Source organism: Vulpes vulpes, chromosome 14 (assembly GCF_048418805.1).
Source record: "Vulpes vulpes isolate BD-2025 chromosome 14, VulVul3, whole genome shotgun sequence".
In the NCBI taxonomy this organism is placed as follows: domain Eukaryota; kingdom Metazoa; phylum Chordata; class Mammalia; order Carnivora; family Canidae; genus Vulpes; species Vulpes vulpes.
In genome coordinates this window covers 77,169,095-77,194,068 of record NC_132793.1, presented here as the reverse complement: position 1 = coordinate 77,194,068, position 24,974 = coordinate 77,169,095, and the positions used below count along the sequence as shown (strand labels likewise).

The window sequence follows — 24,974 nt, the reverse complement described above, 5'->3', positions numbered from 1 at the left end:
TATAAGAAACTGCCACCCCTGTTTTCAGAGAGATTATACAAGCTTCTGTTCTCTCCAGCACTGTATGAGAGTTCCACTTGTTCCACAGCCTTGACAAAAGCTCTTAGTTTTAGACACTGTGGTGGGTGTGTGGAGAAAATAAAAATTTTAAATGGTTATTCCTGATGAGGAAAACAATAAGATGACCCTGAAATCTCTCTCCCACACACATACACACAAAATCTAGAATTTGTAGTGCCTTTTAGAGCCAAGCACAATCAAATTTTTGTAAACAAAGCATTTAGCACAAGGACAGCATCACATTTGTGGGAACCTATAACATTTTAAATAAAGGTTTAAAATTATGCATTCTTCCCCAAAAAACAAGGTGTAAGTGTAAGCTTCCAAGGACTTGCTAAGAAATCCCAGCTTTGAGCTCTGGCAAGAGCCGTGTGGGCCAAGGCCAGCAGTATTCATGCTGTAGTAACTTAGCACTAAGGCTTTGGGTTTCCTGGGGACACACATAGCAGAATTCCCAGTCATTACTTCTGTGGACACATTTTACACTTTAGGCTTGCTTTCACAAGAGGAAAACCAGACAAAAACAGTCCACAGACAGCGCTTGATACGGGGACGTTGAATTATGCTTTGGCTTACATGTCACAGAAACTGGAGAAAGCAGAGATTCAGGCCTTCCCCATAATTTCAGAGGAGACGGTATTTTGAACAGCTGGCCTGCTCGCACACAGAGAATGGTGTCCTGAGACCCCAGTTAAACAGGCCTGGGCCCAGAGCTTCCTTTCCAGGTCCCCCTGTAGGGAGCGGCATGACAGAGGGGAAGGGGCTTTAGAGCCAGATGACCATGGTTGGGAATTGGACGCTGTGGGTACCAGGTGGGGGGCTCAGGCACAGACACCTCAGCTCCCTGTCAGAGGCTCAGGGACACCATCCTGCCTAACCTGACTGTAGCTGTGGGGGTGCCAGCAGGTGCCAGACAGGTGGGGGACTGCTGCTGTGGTCGTGGCCACAGGACAGCCCCAGGCCCAGGTTCCCTACCTGCCTGCCTCCCTGAAAACAGCAGCTAGGGAGCAGCTCCCCCCATTGACCTCGTCAGCGTCAGCGCAGGTGGGAAATATGGGAACTCAGTCCCAGGGGAAGCACTCCAGCTAAGTTATGCCTGGGGGTCAGGCTCCGGGACCAAAGTTGGAATGCCTAAAGAATTGGTTCCTGTGAGCGAATGTTCAGGTGTAAAAGGGGCCGGGAGGGGCGGTGGTCGGAAGAGGGGGCAGAGCCCTGGGCCCAGGCCCTGAGGAATGCTGGGCAGAGGATGGGGAAGGGGGCCTGGCACGGGGCCCGGCAGCAGGTGCGGGCAGAGCCTCAGCTTGAAAGCAAGTGACGTCGGGGAGTGCTCCCAGGCTTTGTTCCTGTCCCTTGGAGCGGTGGTCAGAGGCCGATGAGCCACCTCGGGGCAGTGGTCGTGCGCCGGGTAGTGCGTCCAGCTCCAGAAGCGCCAAAATCTGCGTCCTGGGGGAGAAATCTCGGCAGATGGGAAGTTCCCTCAGCAGACCTACACCCCGCCCCGGGGCCTCGTCTCCCCCCCCCCCCCCCCCCCCCCGCCCTCTCCTTCCCGGGACCAGGGTGCCCCGGCCCCAAAGGCAGGGCTGGGCCTGCATCCACGGGCCTAGCCTTCAGTGGCTCCATCTGGACAGAACACAAAACCTGAGCCGACCTCATAGGAGCTGCTCAGGTCATTTGGCTCACTTGTGATGGTCAACAAAAGAGGAGACGGGCTGTTTTGGGTAATCAGGAAAGTTGTAGGACCGTGTTCCTGAAGGAGAGAGGGACTGTGATTCAGAGAAATAAGCTGAGTATGTAAAGATCATACTTGCCTTTGAGCTAAAGCTTATTGAGTAACAATTTGCAAGACAAAAGTATTCACTTGGTATGTATAAAAAAATCACGCTGCACTCAGTACCTTTAAGCAAATGGTCTTTATGTATAAAGGAAAAGCATAAAGCAGTTATTCACAGAAGAAATAACAAGGTCCTGGAGTTATGGGATAAACGTATCATAGCCCTTAGTCACATTTTGACCGAGAGCTCACGTGGGCTGGCTGTGTAATTATTTCTGTAATTATGTGGACCAGACTAGGTGGAGTGATTCATAGAACGCCCCCCCCCTCCTTTCTTTTTAACACTTCAGTTTTATGTGGTTATTTTTCAATGGTTCATCAAGCCAGAACATTGTACCTGTTATCTGATCTATGGGGAACTTCTGGCACTTACAGTTGGTCCTGCTAAACCATAGCATTCTTCCTTCAGAGTTGTCTCGTTTTTCTTTTTTTATTTATTTATGATAGTCACACACACACAGAGAGAGAGAGAGAGAGAGAGAGAGAGAGGGAGGGAGGGAGGGGCAGAGACACAGGCAGAGGGAGAAGCAGGCTCCATGCACCGGGAGCCCGACCTGGGATTCGATCCCGGGTCTCCAGGATCGCACCCTGGGCCAAAGGCAGGCGCCAAACCGCTGCGCCACCCAGGGATCCCTGTTTCGTTTTTCAAATTAACTTATCCCACTCATTGAGTAGGTACAAAGACTTGATTGTCCAAGTAAACTAGAAACAGGTGATTTAGCAGCGTGATTATAAGTGTGCTATAGCTAGATGTACGCCAGTAACAGTGTCTTAATTATAAACAGAAAAAAATCAATATCCCAAAGCATGTTTATTATTTCCTAGTATTAATGACTTGATCATTCGACAGATATTTATTGAGTTAGCATAAAATCATTAGGACACAAAAAAATTTGGTAAGAAGGAACTAGGTGTTAAGCTGCATAAGTTCAGATCTCATTGTGAATAAACATTTTGTAAATCAACTGTATTGTTGAGGAGCATTTGAAGAACTTTTTAGAGAGGTTTTTAAAAACCCTTGGTTTAAATTCAGAGTACTTTAATACTATAGAAAAATTTCTAACATGTCTGAAATATAAGTAGGTTACATATTAGCCTTATAAAAATTTTTGTTATAGCTTTTTATCTTTCTGCATTTCTGCAGTGGTCCAAATGGAAAAAGCTGGGGGGAGGGGTAGATGTCCTGGTTAGGAAGTACATCCCTTGGGCATCCCCTTGCTCTCAGGCTCGGCCATTCTATGTGTCTGATTGTAATAGTGCATTCGTTGTATTATCACTTGGTGTACATCTTTCATCTGTTCATATTATCTGTGTAACTTCTTGATGTCTTAAATCTTCAGGCTTTTTAATGAAATTGTTTGGCTGGAAATGTAGCTAATACCATATTTTAAATTTCTTTCTCTTGTTTCACCAAACTTTTGAACAACTTTAGCTTCACAAGGTTCATCGTGATTCAACAGACAATTCTCAGACAGGTGAGAATACTTCAATTTCACTCTTACACACTCCAGTGGCATTTGTGGGTTCAAGTCTGTAAATTACTCGGAAAAAGTTGAGATTGACATTCACCATCCCAGAATTTGGATCACTAAAATTTGAGCACTGATACTGGAAGGCTGGAGAGCCAGAATAAAAGCAAAATCGCTTCAAAAGTCTGGAATCTTGATTCATGGCAACCTTTTCTACTGAATGCCTTCCCCATCCTGGTTTTATTTTGCTGGCTAGAGACCTTGGAGCACCGATAAACCCAAAAGAAAGAGTGGCCCAGAAGTCCAGGGGAGCTCTGGTGACAGTAGTAGCTTTTGGTGACAGTATGATGAGCAAGGGCGGACTGCCCTGCCTGGAGGTCAAGAGCACTGAGGCACCGTTTCAGCGCCCACTCCCTTGCTTTGTATCTTGGGCAGTACTCTGACCGTTCGTGTCCTCTACCCTCAAATGAGGCCGAGACCAGATGACTACTGCATTTGATAGGTTAGGAGTTCTCTGATCATTAGAGGGTGCATTTGATAGGTTAGGAGTTCTCTGATCATTAGAGGGAAAATCAGTCTGCTCTCAAAGATTTAAAATTCTTCCTCCTGCATACACGTTAGTGGTTTTCCCCGCCGCTAATGCATAAAGTTAGACCCTGGACTACATATTTAGTCCCTCTCCTTGTTTCTGGGATGGTCCGTATTTTAGCCTACTCAGGCCTAATTTGATCCTTCTGAGTTTTAGTTTCTTTGTTTGTAAAATGAATTAACAAAGTCCATCTCGTTGTTATGAAGCCTAGAGGAGGAAGTTTACCTAATATCCATTAGTAACCTGACATTTAACCCTTGGGTGTCGTCCTCCCATTCCCCTCTCCTTGTCCTTCCTCTGCCCTTGCCTCTCTCCCTCCCTCCCTCTGGGTGTGTGTTTCTCTCTGTCTCTGTCTCCGTGTCTCTCTCTCTCTCTCTCTCTCTCTCTGATGTTTTAGTTTATTTCTTGTAACTCTTACAGCAAGTGTATCATTTTAGCTAACTTAGGAGCTTCTGGATGACAAAACTGTTGCTAGCATTTTCACATCCTTTACGGTGGCTGGCATTGCCTTGCACATAACAGACTCAATAAAAATGCTCATGGAACATGGATAAGTTGAAACTATCCCATCTTAGAAAACATAGGCTCTGCCATTTGACCAGCTCTTTGACTTTGAGCTGTGTAATCTCTCCAAGTTCCCATTTTCTCAGTGGTAAAATGAAGGTCACACTATGTAGCTTTCAGAATTGCTGTAATGATCATATAAGGTAACTTCTAAACTGAAACACTGAAACACACTGGTGCAGAGTAGGTGCTCAGTAAATGTTAGCTGTTTCTTTAAAAATTTGTTGACACTATATCCCTTTTTGCCATTGAATAAATTTATTTAAATTTCCTTTATCCTTATTTTCTCTGGTTTTTAAATTCATTCCATGAACATCTGTTGGGAGAATGAACGATGAATTATTTTAATTTAATGGCCTTTATTGAAGAATAATTTCTCCAAGCTTTAATAATTTCTATTGCTTATATTCTTAGTTTTAGCTAAGATAAAATCATGAAAAATAAGTATTCGACATTTTTGAATAATTTCTAGTAAATGATTTAGAATTCAGCCAGCTAGCCATGGTTACAGCCATGAGACTGACTAACTTCACTACCTTAGTTTTATTTAGAAACTTAAATTTTGAGGAATTCTTGATTTTTTAAATCTTGAATATAATCTTAAATCTTTATTAAGTTAGACAACTTATTATGTGGTAAATGCATGTTAGGAATGTGTGATTATTAAATCCCTGAACAGGAATTAAAGGAATGTCTTGCAAGTAATAACTGTGACTTTTTCAGGGTTTGAAAGATGCCATATAATCCTAACCATGTCATTTAAAGTACTGCCACCCATAGAGACCTTTATAAATATTGAAACTCCTATCCAAGGTCAGGAAAATCACCGGTATAGAATCTGGAAGACAAAATGAGGCAAAGGGACAGTGTAAATATTTTAAGTTACATCATTTAAGACAAGGCTGTATAGTTATGGTGATTGGAGCAGCTTCATAATAGTTCTGCTTTTTTACTTTATGCTGTATAAATAGGATTCAAGTTTACTTATTGATTTAAGTTTTTAAAATTGAACCAGATTTTTTGGGACACTACAGTAAATGGTTAAAAAGGTGATCCGGAAAAAAGTATTTAAAACATATTTTGAAGTGAAAACAGCAAATGGTAGAGCAATATTGTAACATGATCCCACATGTGCCTGGAAAGAAGGTATATTTGCAAATGAACAGGTGTAACCCATAACATTAGCCAGCACGAACTGCATAGTTACTGTGTGGCAGGTACGGTGCTAGGTGCTTTCCACGGACGAACTCCTATGTGCCTCTAGAGCCTATGAATCAGATGCTCCACTTGATAGATATGGATACTGAGACAGAGAACGAACATCCTCCAGGTTACACAGCTGGTGGATGGCATGGTGGAGACGAATTTTGTTTGGCGGTTGGGCTCTGGAGCTTGTTCTCTTAACTGCAGTTCTATCTTGTACTTTTTGTGGTGTTAATAGACAATTCTTAAAAGAGTATTATTTCATCTTTATCTTTCTTGGATTATGAACATGGGAATTTTTTTTTTCTTTCTTGGACTATTGGTGTTTGAGAAATGCACTCTCTCTGCTGGAACCTGCCTGTCTGCCTCCTGTCTTAGCCCAGTAAGGAGCAATTCTGTTGTGATGAAGTTCCTCTCCTTGCTACTTGGGTTACTCCCATAAGTATCCAGTGCCCTGAAAATGCAAGTTTCTGAAGCCAACTCTGCTGCCCTGACATTTTTGTCTCCTGGTCCTGACTGGTAGCGTGCACTATGTGCTTCAGTCTTGTATTAATTCAACAGCACATTTTGAGTGTTAAATTCAAAGTCGGGAAAGACTTAAGCAAAATTTAAGTGCTTTTCCTCCTCAGAAAATAGGTACAAAAGTGAGAGTTAAGTCATACAAATTGTTGGTATTAAAAATGTACCTCGTCTTCTTTTCCTTCTTGGGATTGGCAGTAAGTCTCATTTGATAAAATTACATCCTCAGGACAACCTAGAAGACCATCTGAAGGTCTGACCTTTCAGAGGGGCCTAAAATTACTCCATATTAGTTTCTCAAATAAATTCAAGTTTCTGTGCTTTCACCAGTATTTTATTTCAGCAGATATCCCCTAACAGTCTTCCACACCCAGTTACATGTACTGTTCTTCAAGTCAAAATGAACTCCCAAAAATTTCCTCCAATTTTTAATGTTTATTTTTTAAGGATTTATTTATTTATTTTGGAGCATGCATGCGCCAAAGGGGTGGGGAGGAGCAGAGGGAAAGAATCTCAAGCAGACTCCCCACTGAGTGTGGAGCTAGATGCGAGGATTGGTCCCATGACCCTAAGATCATGACCTGAGCCAAAATCAAGAGTCAGATGCTTAATCAATTAAGCCACCCAGGCATCCCTTTTAATTTTCATTTTTAAAATGTATTTTATTAATCAAATGAAAAAACTCTTAATAATAAGCTCTATTACCATGATATAATGAGGTGCCTCAAGAGTATCATTTTACAATTAACATGACTGATAATTTTGTGTTGATGAATTGAAGAAAAAGTAGTTTGCTGTTTCTTGAAAATATTTGTAGTGCTTAAAAAGAAATCTCATTTTCTTAATAAAGGGGAAATGTGTCTAAACTTCACTTGTAAATAAGCTAAAAACTACTCACTTTCTGTTACTAATTTGAAATCCTTAGAGTCTCATTCATTCAGATACAAGAACAGACGGAAAGAGTCCATTGATGTGAAATCGATATCATCTCGAGGCAGTGATGGTAAGAAGTTTTTCAGATTTCCTTGACCTTTTTAAAGTGTAGAAGGTGACAGAGAAATATACTCAAGAATTTGTCAGCATATAAATAAAACCCCAAGTAATAGGGTTTTAATGAAACTTGCTTTCTTTCTCTATAAACTGAATATTTTTAGGCCTTTTTATTTTTATTTTTTTACTTTTACAGTATTTGTCCTCTTGGAAATGATATTATGATTATTCCTGGTTGGCCTGAAGTTTGTTGAGCCACATAACCACCAGAGCAGCTCAGTGGTCACTCTGGTTGCAGAGAGGGAACCCAGAGTCCTGGCTTCCCAATTTAAATGCAAACCCAGTTTTCAGTGTACCTGTTACACACCTTTACCCCTAATAAAATGTCATAGAAACTCTGTGAGACAGAATTTAGCAGCACAACAGTTCTTCTCTGCAAAGCAGAATTTACCAGACCATTATTTGAGTTCAGTCAGGCATAAGTAATCATTTGGATTTGCAGGGCAATGAGAAAGTCAAAGATGATTCTGAAATTTCATTCCTAGGTACCTGGGAAAATATGAGTAATATTTTCAAAAGTATGAGTCTCCATGTATGGCTAGGGTTAGGGGTTGAGAAGAAAATGATGAGTTTTATTTTGGTGGATGTGGCAAGGAAGCTAAAATGTAAGACAGGTATTCAGAGCTAGAGATATGGCTTTGGGAGTCCTAGAGGTGACAGATGAAGCTGTAAGCAGAGGGAAATCTCTAAGGCATGTGTGTGGAGTGGGGGCCTGACGGTGGGCAGAGGCATGTGTGTGAGGTGGGGGCCTGACGGTGGGCATGTGTGTGGGGTGGGGGCCTGACGGTGGGCAGAGGGGAGAAAAGAGAGTCTAAGTCCAAGACTTGAAGGCACACCTTCAGTGAGCAGGGAGGCAGGAGAAATAGGGCCAGTGCAGAGCACAGGAGAGCTGGCCGTGAAGCAGGAACAATAGGGGAGCAAGAGAAAGGAGATGGCCAGCAGTAGGACACGCCGCAGAGAGCAGTGAGCATAAGAACTGAGAACAGACTAGTGGGATTTCCCTCATTCGTTCTAAGGGGCATGAGGAGAGGTGGTTAGTAACTGTGAGAGAAAGGAGAGAACAGGGTGGCCACTTCAGAGAATAAATAGGAAGGGCAAGTAAGGGACTTTGCAGTCCTTCGGGCCAAAGTGGGAAAGCCGAGTATGAGGGAAGTGGCTAAACTAGCAAGAACCGAAGACTAGAGATGAGATGAATAATTAAGAGAGAAAGATGGATAAATCACAGGACACGCAAAGGATGGGGGCCAAGAATGTATAAAAAAAGAGGGACTGAAATATTTACAAGTGTACGTAGGACATTTTAGGTGGAGAGGATAATGGATGAGAGAATTTGAACTGAATTAGTTTGGTTTTCAGTGTAGAGTTTGAGACAGGATCGTCATCTCCAGAACATGAAGAAGCGGGGCTACAGAACACAGAAGAGGGCTGCAGTGATGGCTGAGCAGCAGGTGGGCGGGGCTCTCTGGATACCAGCTAGATTAAATTATCACGGCTATAACATGAGGACTTTGTCCCTCCTACCTGCCTCACAGGCAGTAGTAGGAACATCTGATGAGAATAGGGCTTTTATTTATTTTTTAAATATTTTTTAAAGATTTTATTTATTTGAGAGAGAGTGATCATGAGAGAGAGTGCGAGTGCGCACGAGAGAGCAGTAAGCACAAACAGCAGGAGTGGAAGAGGCAAAGGGAGAAGCAGGTTTGTCACTGAGCGGGGAGCCCAGCCCAGGGCTCGATCCCAGGACCCCGACCTGAGCTGAAGGCAGACACATAACCAACTGAGTCACCCAGACACCCTGGAAACAAGGCTTTTAGAGTAAAGCTTCTCCCTTCTGAATTTTTACCCTCATGGAAGCATTACCTGTTAAAAACAAAAATGACAAACAAAATGGCTGAGTAGGACGACCCTTCCCTTACCTCACCCCACAGATACCGCTAGATAGAACCCAGTTAACAACCCAAAGACCGGCAGAAGTCCACAGCTGAGTGTGGAGAGGAGTCCACACAGGGGAGAGTAGGAAGGGAAGAGCCATGTTTGGGAGCTAATCAGACCCGTGGGAGGGAGGGACGCACAGCCCTGGAGAGGGGAAAGAAAAGAGCCTCATGCCAGGCACCCCAGGCACCAGGAACCCCCATAACATTTGGCTTTGAAAAACAGAAGAACAAAATTTCAAGAGTTTCCACAATCAGTGGGCTTAACATCTGGGACTTTAAAAATCAGTCTGAGATAGCCAGGAGAGTGAGAGAAACTGAGTGCCCACCCTTAAAGAGAGAGTACAACAAACAGCCCCTCAGAAATAGAGCATAGAAACAATAGCTTGAATAATGCTTGGGGTATACATGAGGGACGTTGTTTACTAACCTCAGAGAGTGTGTTGTAGGGGCAAGGATGGTCGGAAGACTTCTCCAGAAACAAAAGAGCTGGCAGGCACCAACTTCCTCTCCTCCCTGCAGCTTGGGTACATGGATACCTACTGGAACCAGTGCAGTGCCCACACTCACTACGTAGCTGGCTAACGGTGCATCTCACCCTGGTGTTTTCTTGCAAACTCGCCCTCTTCAGCCAGGTCCCAGCTCCAGGTCTCTTCACATAGCAGACCCACACAAACCCTAACATAGGGTCTACCTGGGTCAGAAAAGGACATACCTCTTCCCAGGTCCTGGTGGCACAGCTGGGGGGACAGTACCAGGTCTTAGGGCCTAGCTCTGACAGTTGTGGCTGCTGGAGGGGGCCCTCACTTAGAGCCTCCTACTTAATAGGCCTAAGCCCACTAAGCCTGGCTATTTGAAGCACAGGTGGTGGACCCAGGTGGCTTGACTTGCCCAAGACCACAGTGAACCTGAGGTGGCTCAGCTTTGTGGGCTCCAGGGTAGTTGGCAAATGAAGGCTATTAGAGGGTTGAGCAAGCCCAGCCTCAGCCCAGGGTTTCAGGTGCTGCCAAAGGAAGCCTGGATCGGGTTAGTTTTACTGTGGATCTCCTATTCTCCTGTGGACCTGCCACCTTGCAATAGGCCCTTGCCCAGAGCCCATCCAAAGCCTGCCAGGTGCAAGCAACCCCAACAGGGACTAGCAGCACTCCAAAGTCACTACTGCTCTGGGAACAGGGGAAGATAACCACATACCCCAGTTTGGTTGCAGCCCTAACAGTGGTCTAGGGGCCAACATCTGGTCTGACTACAAGCCCTGCCTGCCAAGAAGTTTCTCAGAGGACCACACTCAGGGAAGTGCCCTGAAAACAGTGTTCCTGCCTCTCTGGCAAATGCCTGGCCTGACTCAACTCAAGCCCAAGGCAGCCCCAGACTGGCCCACTAAACACAGGAACTAAACCCTGCCCACAATAGGCAAAAAGCCATTGCAGTCAACTGGACCAAAGGAAAAACTGCTCAGTCACAACAGTAGGGTGCATACAACAAAGAGAAGACAGCCCTCAAGTAGCAGGTTCTGATGAACAGAGGACACTGCACTGCAGGGCCCTATAGGACCTCTTCTTCACAAGGCCACTACTTTCAAGAGCAGGAGTTGTAGATGACTTTCCTAGTACATAAGAACAGAGACAAAATGAGGAGAAAGAGGAATATGTCCCAAATGAAAGAATAGGACAAAATCGCAGCAACAGAGCTACACAAAACAGAGAACAGAAATATGACTGATAGAGAATTTAAAGTCATGGTCATAAAGATACTCACTGAACTTGACTTGAGAAAAGAGTGGAAAACCTCAGTGGGTCCCTTAACAAAAACATAGAAACCATCAAAAAGAACCACAGATGAAGAACTCAATAACTGAAACTAAAAATACACAAGCTGGAATAAATAGTAGGCTAGAGGAAGCAAAGGAATGGATCAGCAATCTGGAGGACAGAGTATTGGAAAGTAATCAAGCTGAACAGGAGAGAGAACAAAATAATTAAAAATTAAAATAGACTTAGGGAACTCAGTGACACCATCAAACCCAACAACATTTACAATATAGAGATCCCAGAAAGAGAAGAGAAAGAAGCAGAAAATTTTCTGAAGAAATAATAGCTGAAAATGTCCTAAGTTGGGGGTAAGAAACAGAAATAGAGATCCAGGAGGCACAGAGAGCCCCCAGTAAAATGAACTCAAGGAAGTCAACACCAAGATGGATAGTAATTAAAATGATGAAAAGTAGTGAGATAGGGAGAACTTTAAAAGCAGCAGGAGAAAAGGAAACCATTACATACAAGGGAAAGCCCATAAGGCTATCAGCTGATTTTTCAGAAACTCTGCAGACCAGAAGAGAAGGCTTGATATAGTCAACATGCTGAAAGAAAAAATACCTGGAGCCAAGAATACTCTATACAGCAAGGTTATCATTCACAGTAGGAGAGAGTAAGTTTCCCAGACAAACAAAAGTTAAAGGAATTAATCACCACTGAACCAGCCCTATGAGAAATGTTAAAGGGGATTCTTTTGAGTGGAAAGGAAAGACCATACGAAAGAGTAGGAAATGTAGGAAGCACAAAAGCAGGAAACCAGACAAGGGAGTCACAAAATAAAAGGATGTCACCATATACCTAAAACATGGGAGTGGTGAGAGGAGTAAAGAATGGTTTCATATTAAGTGACCATCAACTTAATATAGACTGTTGTTACATGAATAAGATGTTACATATAAACCTAATGGTAACCACAAATCAAAAACCAGTAATGGGGGCACCTATGTGGCTCATTCGGTTAAGCAGCTGACTCATGGTTTCAGCTCAGGTCATGATCTCAGGGTTGTGAGATAAAGCCACCACCACCCCACTTGGGCTCTGCACTCGGTGGGAAGTCTACTTGAGGTTCTCTCTCTCCTTCTGCTCTTCTTCTAACTTGCATTCTCTCTAAAATAAACTTTAAGAAACCAGCAATATGCAAAAAGTAAAAAGGAATTCTAGTATATCACTAAGGAAGGCCAGCAAACCATAAGAAAAGAGAGCAAGAGAAGAAAGGAGCAGAGAAGAACCACAAAAACAACCATAAATGGCAATAAGCATATACCTATAAATAATTACTTTGAACTAAACTGGAATGTTTGATTGGAATACCAAAAGACAGAAGGTTATGGAATGGATAAAAAACAAGACTCATCTATATGCTGCCCATGAGACACTCATTTCAGACCTAAAGATACATACAGATGGAAAGTGAAGAGATGGAAATGCATTTATCATGCAAATGGAAGTGAAAGAAGAGCTGGGTAATGATGCTTATATTAGAAAAAAACAGACTGTAACACAAAGACTATAACAAGAGACAAAGATAATATTTCATAAAGGGAACAATCCAACAAGAAGATAGAACAATTGTAAATATTTATGCATCCAACATGGGAGCACCCAAATACATACAGCAGTTAATAACAAACATAAAGGAAGTAATTTATGGTAATACAATAATTGTAGGGAACTTTAACACCCCACTTACATCAATGGATGATTATCCAAGCAGAAAATCAATAAGGAAACATGGCTTTGAATGACACACTGTACCATATTGATATAACAGATATATTCAGAACATTCCATCCTGAAACAGCAGATTCTTTCCAAGTATAGATGGAGCATTCTCCAGAAAAGATCACTAATTAGGCCACAAAAAATTTTCAACAAATATAAGAAGATCAAAGTCATAACATACATCTTTTTCAACCACAACACCTGAAAATAGAAATCAACCACATGAAAAAAGCTGAAAGGAACATGGAGGTTAAATACATGGAGGTTAAATAACATGCTATTAAACATGAATGTGGGTCCATTGAGAATTCAAAGAAGAAATGAGAACATGCATGAAGACACATGAAAATGGAAACAGAATAGTCTAAAATCTTCAGGGTATAGCAAAAGCAGTTCTAAGATGGAAGTTTATAGCGACTGAGACCTACCTCAAGAAACAAAAAAATCTCAAACAACCTAACCACACCTAAAGGAGTGAGAAAAAAAGAACAAATCAAACTCAAAACCAGCAGAAGGAAAGAAGTAATAGAGCAGAAATAAATGAAAACTTAAACGAATGAATGAATGAATGAATGAATGAATGAATGAATGAGTGAAAGAAACCAGGAGATAGTTCTTGAAAAGATCAACAAAATTGTTAAGCCTCTAGCCAGATTCATTAAAAAAGACTCAAAATCAGAAATGAAAGAGAAGTAATACTACAGACATACAATTATAAGATAATATTAAAAATTATATGCCAACAAACTGAACAGCCTGGAAGAAATAGATAAATTTCTAGAAACATAGAACCTTACAAAACTGAATCAGGAAGAAATAGAAAATTTGAACAGACCACCTACCAGCAATGAAACTGAATCACGAATCAAAAAGCTCCCAAAAAGCAGAGGTCTAGGACCAGACATCTTAACAGGCAAATTCTACCAAACATTTATTTATTTATTTTCTACCAAACATTTAAAGAAGAGTTAGTACCTATTTTTCTCAAATGATTCCAAAAAACAGAAGAGGCTGGAAATCTTCAAAATTCATTCTATGAGAGTATTGCTCTGATATCAAAACCAGATACAGATGCTACAAAAAAAGGGGGGGACTAGAGACCAATAACTTTAATGAATTTAGATGCAAAAATCCCCAAATAAAACATTAGGAAAATGAATCCAGCAATATTTTTTTTTTTAAATCATTCATCACAATCAAGTGGGATTTATAACTGGGATGCAATGGGGAGGTTCAACATTTGCAAATCAGTCAACATGATATATCAATAAGAGGAAGGACAAAAACCATATAATCATTTCAATAGATTCAGACAAGGCATCTGACAAAGTACAACCTCTATTGATGATAAAGACCTTCAACAAAGTAGGTTTAGAGGAAACATACATCAACATAAAAAAGGCCATTTAAGAAACCCACAGGCAACAGCATACTCAACGCAAAAAACTGAGTTTTTCTTCCAAAATTGGGAATAGGATAAGGATGTCCACTGTGACTTTTATTCAACTTAGTACTGGAAATACTAGACACAGCAGTCAGATAAGAAAAAGGAATAAAAGGCATCCAAGTTCATAAGGAAGAAGTAACATTTTTGCTATGTGCAAATGCCATATTAAGTGAAAAGAGAGAAAAAAAAAATAAGTGAAAAGAGAGAGAGAGAAAACTCTAAAACTACCAGAACTCATAAATGAATGCAGTAAGGTCATAGAATTAAAAAAATGAATGTACATATATCCTTTGTGTTTCTCTGTACCACTAAAGTAGTAGCAGAAAGAGAAATTAGGAAAACAGTTCAATTTACACGGGACCCCTGGGTGGTTCAGTGGTTGAGCGTCTGCCTTCACACTCAGGTCATGATCCTTGAATCCTGGGATTGAGTCCAGCATTGGGCCCCCTGCGTGGAGTCTGCTTCCCCCTCTGCCTATGTCTCTGCCTCTCTCTCTGTCTGTCATGAATAAATAAATAAAATCTTTTTTAACAATTGCACCAAATTAATAAAACACCTAGAATGAACTTAACTAAGGAGGGAAAAGACCTGTACTCTGAAAAATATAAAACACTGATGAAAGAAATTGAAGATAACACAAATGAATGGAAAGATACTCCATGCTCATGGATTGGGAGAACAAATATTATTAAAATAACTATACTACCCAAAGGATTTTACAGATTTAACTCAATCCCTATCAAAATACCAGCAACATTTTTCACAGAAGTAGAATAAATAATCCTAGAATTTGTATGAAGCCACAAAGGACTCCAAATAGCCAAGCAATCTTGAAAAGGAAGAACAAAACTAGAAGTATCACAATCTCAGATTTCAAGATATGCTACAAAGCTATAGTAAACAAAATAGTATGGTACTGGCAAAAAACCAACCAAAAAAAACCAAAAACAACAACAACAAAAAAACAGATACATTAATCAATGGGACAGAATAGAGAGCCCAGAAACAAATCTGTGATTATATGGTTAAATAATCTTTGACAAGGAAGGAAAGAGTATGCAATGGGAAAAAGTCTCTTCAACAAATAGTGGTCAGAAAACCAGACAACTACACGCAAAAGAATGAAACTGGACCACTTTCGCATACCATGCACACGAACTCAAAATGGGAAAACATTAATGTGAGACCTCAAACCATAAAGGCCTGGAAGAGAGCACAGGCAGTAATTTCTCTGACATCGGCCACAGCAGCATTTTTCTAGATATGTCTCCTGAGGCAAGGGAAACAAAAGCAAAAATAATATATTGTGATTATACCAAAATTAAAAGCTTTTGTAAAGTAAAAGAAACAATCAAGAAACTAAAAGCCAACCTACTGAATAGGAAAAGATATTTAAAAATGCACCTCTCAATAAAAGGTTGATATTATATATATGTGTGTGTGTGTGTGTATATATATTTATATTTATATTTATATTTATATACTTACACAACAACAAAAACACAAATAATCTGAATAAAAATGGGCAGAAGACATGAAGATGTTTATCCAGAGAAGACATCAAGTTGGTCAACATACACATGAAAAGATGATCAACATCATTCATCACTAGGGAAGTGCAAATCAGAACCACAATGAGATATCACCTCACACCAGTTAGAATGGCTAAAATTTAAAAATGCAAGAAATAACAAGTGGTAGTGAGGATAAAAGGAACACTTGTGCACAGTTGTTGGGAATTCAGATTGATGCAGCCACCACAGAAAAAAGTATGGATGTTCCTCAGAGAATTACCATAAGATTCAGTAATTCCATTATTGGGTATTTACCCATAGAATACAAAAACACTGATTCAATGTAGTATTTCTCAGCTATGACAAAGCATGGAGTCTTGCTGTTTGCAACCACATGGATGGATCTAGAGAGTATAATGCTGTGAAATAAGTCAGAGAAAGAAGCAAATAAAGACAATGAACTCTTACCTATAGAAAACAAACTGGTGGTTACCAGAGGGGAGGTTGGGGGCAGGGGGATGCATGAAATAGGTAATGTAGATCTGCTTAGCATACCATACCATGATGAGCACTGAGTAATGTATGGAGTTGCTGAATCACTATATTGTAAACTTGAAACTAATATATCACTTTTAAAAACTGTACTGGAATTTAAAAATAAGTTTTAAAAATAGAATTAATTTAAAATGGAAGTTTCTGTAGATTAGAACTAGAACCACCACTGGATTCTAGGTGTTAAGAACCTAGAGGCTCTGGAAGGTGGACAGCTTGGCCCTAATTACTACTGGAAGTGGACTCTCATCTACGCCTGACCCTGACCATGGACCATGCCTCCTCCCCCACACTGCAGTTATCCAGTTACATGGCCAACAGCTGGGACCTGAAAGTGAGGAACTGCCAAAGTTGGGCTTTAGTGATTTATGGTAAAGTGAGTCCTGGGGTACATGGGTTGTTGAGATGGGGCCTCAGGATCCCATTAACCTTCTCTGAAATTTCCCTTGTGGAACTGGGACTCATAAAGCCTGCCTGTCATCAAAGTTCTAGGCCAGAACACCCATTCTAGACTTTGGCAAGTAGTATTTGATGATCTCTCAGCCTCTTAGAATTAAAAGATGAGCAGTCCTTTGCTTTGTGGAGGGCACTGGAGAAGCATTCCTATGAGGATCAGGTCCCCAGTCCATGAAGGGCTCCTTCGGTGCACTGAGCTGAGCTGAGCTACCAGAACCAGATAAAACTTTCTTTACTTCTCTTCAGCACCAAGCCTACAGAATCGTCGCTATCCATCCATGGCAAGGATCCATTCCATGACCATCGAGGCTCCCATCACAAAGGTGAGTGGCAGCTGCTGCTTCCACTCTGCAGTCAGGGCTACCCAGCACTAGGCTAATTTCTGGAGATAAAGTGATGAATGGATTACTACTGATACCTAGAGTTTACAGTCTGTAGAGGAAACATATTAAATACATAATAAATCTTTAGTTACAAATTACAATAACTGTTGGCAAGGAGAACAATAGGGTTCTAAGAGAAAATAAAATTGTGGCCCTATTTCTGTTGGGTGAGGTGACCAGAGATAGTTCTCTGCCGAGGAAATAATGTTTGGAGTAAGAACTGAAGCATGTAAGGATGTTTGAAGAGGTGGGGGAAGAGAAGGGACTAGAAATGGCAAGAATGGAAGAGAAGAGGCCAGTTAGGGGCTTTCCCAGATTTCCAGGCCAAGAAGTGGTCTTGGTTGGACTAGAGGTACAGCAGCGGACATAGAAACGAAGAGCTGAAGAAATATTTAGGGGTAGAATCAATTGAACTTGGTGATGAACAACACTAGGGGGGTGGACGGAGAACTGGGGAAGGCTCGTTGTCAGCTGCTGCCTCCCAGGTTTTGGGGTTCAGCACAGGTGGATAAAAGTGTTGTTTTACTCCAGTGTAGAAACCAAAGAAGGAGCTCTTGTTTTTCATTTTTTTCTTCAATTTCTTTCCTTACTTGCATTGGGGAGAAGGGGGCAATATCATGAATGTCGTTTTGGACATGTAAGTAAGATATTTCAAGAAATGGGTCAAGTAGGCAAATACACAAACTTGAAGGTCAAAAAGGAGTTGAGACAGAGATGTAAATTTGAGGGTCTATGGCATATGGATCATATGAAGCCAAAAACATGGAAATAGCTTATCTCTGGAAGGACTGGAGTGAAAGAAGGACCTGCACCAATCTCCCAGGAGCTCCAATCTGTAGCAGAGAGCTAGAAAAGGGTGAGCAACGGAGCTGGAGAAAATATAGAGCCCGAGGCAGGAACACCCTTGGGGGCAGGGGAGGATGAAAGGCACACCACAGAAAGAACGGACAGGTTCCATGGAAACTTGACCATTTTTAACAATAAAATGTGTTACTATCTGATTTCTTATGGATTCTAAGCATATGTATAACTTTGGGGAATTAGAATTCTAATATCCTCCAATTTATTCTTTCTCTATTTCCTTAGGTTATAAATATAATCAATGCAGCCCAAGAAAACAGCCCCGTCACAGTAGCAGAAGCCTTGGACAGAGTTTTAGAAATTTTACGGACCACAGAACTGTATTCCCCTCAGCTGGGTACCAAAGATGAAGATCCCCATACCAGTGATCTGGTTGGAGGCCTGATGACTGTGAGTGATGAGGAAAACCCAGAAATGCAGGGGACGAACATGAAGTGCCTTCCAGAATACAGAGAATATGTAACATAGAAACTGATGCCCATAGTTGCAGAAACACGTGTCACGTGAGCTAACGTCAGCATAACCAGAAGCACCTGCATCAAAATTAATGTGTGGTATAATCCAAGTAATTCTTGAATTTATCCTTCTATGGAGCTATCAGACCACTGCAATGGGAGACAGTCCTTCAGAATCCTCATTACAGTAAAGAGTAATAGGCAGTTGCTCGAGGGCTAAGATGGCGGTGGAACCCTTGTTGACCTCTTCCCCGTGACCCGGGCCAGTATCCAGTTGAGGGTTATGGCTAGATCTCCTCAGACTGTAGGCTCTTTATATCATGATAGGGTTTGCACTTAGGCTGCAGCACTGGTTCCCAACATCTTAGCTAGAGAATCCTTTCTGTAAACCACAGCGCATTTAGAAGTTGCCTTTGGAATGCGCTAGATGCAGAGCAGAGTTGCCCTGGCTCCTCTGTTCTAGTGTTGTGCTGTGATCCGTTGGGCATAATCATTATCTATCAGCAAGTGAAGAAAACAGAAGATTCACATTATTCATGTGTAGTCCTTACCAGAGGCTGAAACTGGAGGAGTTCCTCAGGGGGAAGCTAAACTCCAGGAGTCACCTCTGTGTTTACTTCAAAGGTTTCTGTCCCGCCCTGTCACGGCTGGCTTTCTAGTCCATTATCCTTGCTCCTGTTGAAGGTCTTTAATGAGCCTGTAATTTGGGTGACCTCTTGCTCCTCTCCTGTCCCCAGGCTGGCCTCGGCTGGCCCGTCCCGGGGCAGAGGAGCCTTGAGCTATAGAGAAGCCTGGCAAAGGTCATTCAGGAGGGCGCCACAGCACAGCCGCTTTAGGAGCATCTGGTCTTGGAACCAAGTTGTGTGCCCTCCTTCCCCCTGTTGCTGTACCATCTTGTGGTCCCTCTGTAGGTTCTGCTGTGAGGATCCAGTGTAGGATTCCACCTACTTTTATTTGGTTTTAGGGAACAGGAGAAAGGCAAAACCGAAACAGGAATACCTTGTGGTACCTACCTTACAGGCAGGACACTTGTAGCCACTGTTACTCACCTACTCATCGCGTTTTAAAAATTAAGCTCTTGCCCTAAAGATCCAAGATGTGACTTCAGGGGAGCCCTTCATTAATTCTTTTTTAAAGATTTATTTATTTATTTATCTTAGAGAGTGAGCACACAAGCGGGGTGAGGGGAGCAGAGGGAGAGAGACAAACTCAGCAGACGCCCTGTGAGTTCTATGTGCGGCTCCATCTCATGACCTTGAGATATGACCTGAGCTGAAATTAAGAGCTGGATGCTTAGCCGACTGAGCCACCCAGGCGCCCTTCTCATTAATACTTTAAACCTTGGCATACACTTTCTAGAGAGAGAAATGAGCAATTATCAATGACTTTTAAGCAAAGATCTAAATAATTAGGTACTCAAGGGTAGAAAGCAGAGGGAAGGAAACAGAGATGGCATGAACATCTAGGGCCTGGTTCAAGAGTCTAGTAAATGGAGATCATAAGAATTCTTTCCACTCCCTTATGCTGCCCTCCCTCCAAATATCCCAAATCCAGAAACTTTTTTTTAAAGATTTTATTTATTTATTCATGAAAGACACACACACAGGCAGAGACACAGGCCGAGGGAGAAGCAGGCTCCATGCAGGGAGCCCGATGTGGGACCTGATCCCGGGACCCTGGGATCATGCCCTGGGCCGAAGACAGGCGCTCAACCACTGAGCCACCCAGGAATCCCCTCCAGAAACTTTGCTTATAAAGGCTGGTTGCAGTGCTCATGCTGCAAAACAGAAAATACAGTGGGAAAAAAATTTAGATATTAGTAAAAAATTAGCCCACTGTTTATTTAAGGCCTTACATTAAGTCATCCCCAAAATGTGGCCTATGGCTTTTGTCCCCCAATATATAAATCTAAGAATAACATAGTCTTTATGATGGCAAGTGGGGTCTCTTCAAAATAACCCGCATCTAGGGATCCCTGGGTGGCGCAGCGGTTTGGCGCCTGCCTTTGGCCCAGGGCGCGATCCTGGAGACCCGGGATCGAATCCCACATCGGGCTCCCAGTGCGTGGAGCCTGCTTCTCCCTCTGCCTGTGTCTCTGCCTCTCTCTCTCTCTCTGTGACTATCATAAATAAATAAAAATTAAAAAAAAAAAAAGATTCTATTTATAAAAAAAAAAAAATAAATAACCCGCATCTAAAAGCAGGTCCCTTTCTGTGACTGCACTAAAGTGGCTTCAGGATGCCAGACGACAAAGATGGTATGAGAACAAAGGCAACTCAGAGGTCGGGTGTGAAACCTGATTGAAGTCCTCTCCACCTCGTTCTCAATTCTCCATCTTCCAGGGCTAATCTCGATAGAAGGGAAGTATCTACAAGAAGTATCTCTTTCTTGTAGATACTGTTCTGATTGAATTTTTAGCTTCAACTTGGAGTTGCAGATGAGGGGATTCAGGATTCAGCTCTCTTTGGCTAACTGAAGAAAGGAGAGAATGATGATTAGGCTCATGTAAAGCACAGTTCTAATAGGAGCTTTCTTTATTCCAGGATGGCTTGAGAAGGTTGTCAGGAAACGAGTATGTGTTCACTAAGAGTAAGTTGTCATCTGTCCATTTTATAGTGCTAACTGGCCTCCAGCTTGTGCCTTCCCCCATGTGGGGGTTACCATTCAGGGAGGGCCTTCGTGTTACTTCCTGTTGGTCTTATTGCAGTTCCTGGTCTTTGGGGTCTACATCTGAAACCAGGTCTCCTAATTAAAATTACTTCTCTGAGCATGTCCGAATAAGAAGTGCAGATCTCTGTACATTTAAACAGACAGTTAAATGGAATTTTTTAAAATTTTTATTCTCTGCTGGGGGATCTTGAAGTTTCATAATGTAAGAGAAGAACTCAGAAGTGAAAAATCTTCCTACCCTTGGAAGTTCAAGACTCCCTTTATAGTGGCAACCATGAGATGATGACAAATGCTCAGGGGCACTCAAGATTCCACAATTAACCAGCCTCCCCAACCCCATCTGTTTGCTCAGATGTGCACCAGAGTCACAGTCACCTTGCGATGCCAATAACCATCAACGATGTCCCCCCTTGTATCGCTCAATTACTTGATAATGAGGAAAGTTGGGAGTTCAACATCTTTGAATTGGAAGCTGTTACACATAAAAGGTATGTGACTTCTCTGGCTGCAGGTGGGGAAAGATTGATGGCCACGCTCAAGACTTTCACATCTGGAAACTTTGAGGGAGACGTGAGTTCTTGCCACAAGAAACTTCACAGGTTCTACCTTTCATGCCATGCTGGAATGTCGAACAAGCAGAGACTGTGGCCCCTGAGTGAGCTCCTTTATGGAGACAGAGTGGGTAAGATGTGCCATTAGCCTGGTGATGCCCGAGGATGAGGACTTACTGAGTGTCCTTTTCAGGTCATTCCTTTGTGCTAGGGAGCCAAGAGTTCCAAGTACTCTCAGCCCCAAACTTGTTGAAGCTCCACCTTACAAAGTGAGTTTGAGAGCACCACAGACTTGGCTTTTGATCTCTCTAGGAGGCAGGGAAAAGACTAATGCAGTAAGGCCTCTTCTATAGTAGGAGGGCAGCTTTCTTCTGGGGCTGTTGGTCTATAGGATGTGAATGATTCTCACCTGTAAATTAAGTAACATGATTGTAAATGACAGGACTTCACTGAGACCACTGTCCTTAGGCTCAGTAACTTCCTAAGAGGACACAGAGGAAGCGCAGAGTTTATATGGAAGTAGAGATGGAGAGGAGACTGTCAGGGGTCCTGGTTACTGGAACCACTAAGGACCATATGACTTAAAGACAATCTAAAAATCATATATAATGACCGCCATGAGGTACCTAGTTGTACAGAGGTGACTGATGAGGAGATGCTCTATCTCCTTCTGATTTGGGGAAGGGATATTTTTATGCCCTTGTGCACATGAAGTAAAAACATCTCAAGAAAAATGCCTCTATTCCCCAGTGTCATCCAAAAAGCAGTTTCAAGACCAGTGAATATCATGAATCAGGTTTGTTTTCCTGTTTTCCAGGCCATTGGTTTACCTGGGCTTAAAGGTATTTTCTCGCTTTGGAGTATGTGAATTTTTGCACTGCTCTGAAACTACTCTTCGGGCCTGGCTCCAAGTGATTGAAGCCAACTACCACTCCTCCAATGCTTACCATAACTCCACCCATGCCGCTGATGTCCTGCATGCCACTGCCTTCTTCCTTGGAAAGGAAAGAGTGAAGGTATGATTTTGTTATCATGATCTAGCTACCTGCCCAAATTGGAGGTCCAAGAGCTTAATCTTAATATAGAAGGCAAACAGCTATCTATGTACATATAGCAACCAATCTGATGGTCTTTTATCAAATTAACTGCTTATGTTGTTGTTATAAAGACATGGCCTTTTTCTCCCAGCTCTCCTCTCTTGCAAATGCCTAAAATAATAATTTATGTCACTGTAGGGACTCCTTTACATGCCTGGCTGTTTCATGAAGCCATTCTCCAAGTCTTCCCAAGGAGCCCTTTGGACAGGACTTAATTATTACAGCAAATGGTTACTCAGTCTAGAGGTTACATATTAGGATCAGAATTTGGCCATCGGCATATTATAAGACAGTAATGAGCCATTCCACAGTCTACTAATAAACGTGTGTGTGTGTGTGTGTGTCTTGTGTAGGTGTGAATGTGGACATCATATATTGATGTAGGTGTGAATGTGGACATCATATATTGATGACTTACATAATTCTGAGATGTCCCTTAATCTTACTTAGAAGTCAGTACTGGCATGTACAGGTGCTGATTTATAGAACAGCCCTATGTACACCCGGCAAGAAATCTCCCTCTCCCCTCCTTCCCAGCTACCATCACTTGCACAGTAAAGCTTGTAATTCCTTTGCTACAATTAGAACTGAGGATGCCCCTGGAAGAACTGCTATTTAGAGACTAAAATTCCTAACAGTCTGCAACAGCCTGACGAGACCATTTCCTTATTCTTAAGACCCTGGGTACTTAAAAGAGTGGTAGTGAGTGGGTCAGCCGGAAGCAGCAGAAATGGCACCAAAATGGGGAGTTTGCCAAAACTGGTCAGCCAAAAGCTGATCTTGGTATTTAGTTTCATCATCAACAAAGAATGTGGTCCAAAATAATGCTTTCGAAGATCTTTATCACCTAACGGCTAAAAAAGATGCCATGTGCCTATGTTGATAGGTAAGGGCCTTTCTTTGAGGAGCCAAGGCCTTTCCAGATGCTTACTGCGGATGGATAGGTTCCCAGGCCTCCACTGTAGGCCTAAACTAGACCAGGCCTTGGGGTTACGCTCCCAGAGCCCTTGTCCATCCCTTCTTAGCTCCTCACGGTAAATTGCCTGCACTTGTGTGTGTTGTGCCCTCCTCAGCAAGCTGTCAGCTCCGTTAGTGTGGAAACTTCGCCACCATAGTTAGGGTAGTGCCAGCACACCGAGCCCTAACCCTAGCCCAGTAAGCCTATCCCAATGAGTGAGTGAACCCCTGAGGGATCACATCTGTAACAGGCTAGTAGCCCCCTTCATGACCTCCTCCTAAAGCCGTATTTGAGAAAACACTTGTATGCCCCCCCCCAAAAAAAACCACTTGTATGCCCTTACGCTCTGGTTTATATTCTCAGATTATGGAACAAGAGCTCAAGAAAACGGGTCTCTCTTGTTGCCTTTGCCACCTGCTAGCCTGGAGCTGAATTTTGTTCCTAACTGCAAGGGCCGCCTTAGCCTCAGTTTTCCTGGGAAAATTTTTTCTTGTTCTTGATTCTCTTGTACTGCTTGGCTCTAATCCGTTTCCCTTTGTGTGAAGAGTTCGGTTGTATTTATGCCATTTACTGCCATTCTCTCCATTTTTGCATGAGTAAGCAAATTAAAAAATACTTGCATCATGGGCCACTTCCTGCTTTCTCCACTCATGGGCAAGAGTCCCAGCAATACCACAGGGCAAGCATCTGAAAAGACCTGTTTGGCTTCTTCCTGCAAAACTGGAGTGTATGGATTCTGGGAACCGTTTAGGCATCCATTGGAATAGGTGTTCATTGTCACGGCTCAGACTACTGCTTCCCTCCAGAGATTCCACAGCACAGCCAGGCAATGCGATGTGTCCTAGGCAGCCTCTCAACTTCTAGAAGGTCAGAGAAGGCGCATCACACTAGAACAGTAATTCTGATAATCCCATCCCTCCTGAGGGACGATAGGAGCGTAGGTCTGTGTCATTCAGTGGTAACGTTCAGCCTTACCTCCCCACGACCCCAGGGAAGCCTGGACCAGCTGGATGAGGTGGCGGCACTGATTGCTGCCACCGTGCACGATGTAGATCACCCCGGAAGGACCAACTCATTCCTGTGCAATGCAGGCAGCGAACTCGCTGTGCTCTATAATGACACCGCCGTCTTGGAGAGTCACCATACGGCCCTGGCTTTCCAGCTCACAGTCAAGGACAGCAAATGCAACATTTTCAAGAACATTGACAGGTTGGTTGTGCTCGGGTTGCTGTGCTCAGGTTTGTGAAGTGTAAGTGGGAAATTCAGTCCTTAGCTCCTTCGTAG

The 24,974-nt window shown here is 42.5% G+C and overlaps 1 protein-coding gene across 10 annotated transcripts in view; it reads left to right on the top strand.

Annotated features, from left to right (window-relative positions):
* The window catches only part of PDE8B (phosphodiesterase 8B), a 264,038-nt gene that overhangs the window by 230,537 nt on the left and 8,527 nt on the right, over nucleotides 1-24,974 (top strand). For all 10 annotated transcript variants that reach the window (XM_072736966.1, XM_072736959.1, XM_072736964.1 and 7 more), the window contains 8 exons: nucleotides 3,324-3,366; nucleotides 7,161-7,238; nucleotides 16,962-17,038; nucleotides 18,185-18,349; nucleotides 20,958-21,003; nucleotides 21,437-21,572; nucleotides 22,453-22,651; nucleotides 24,682-24,899. In XM_072736966.1, coding sequence (XP_072593067.1) covers nucleotides 3,324-3,366; nucleotides 7,161-7,238; nucleotides 16,962-17,038; nucleotides 18,185-18,349; nucleotides 20,958-21,003; nucleotides 21,437-21,572; nucleotides 22,453-22,651; nucleotides 24,682-24,899 — 962 coding nt within the window. The remainder of the gene's footprint in view (nucleotides 1-3,323; nucleotides 3,367-7,160; nucleotides 7,239-16,961; nucleotides 17,039-18,184; nucleotides 18,350-20,957; nucleotides 21,004-21,436; nucleotides 21,573-22,452; nucleotides 22,652-24,681; nucleotides 24,900-24,974) is intronic.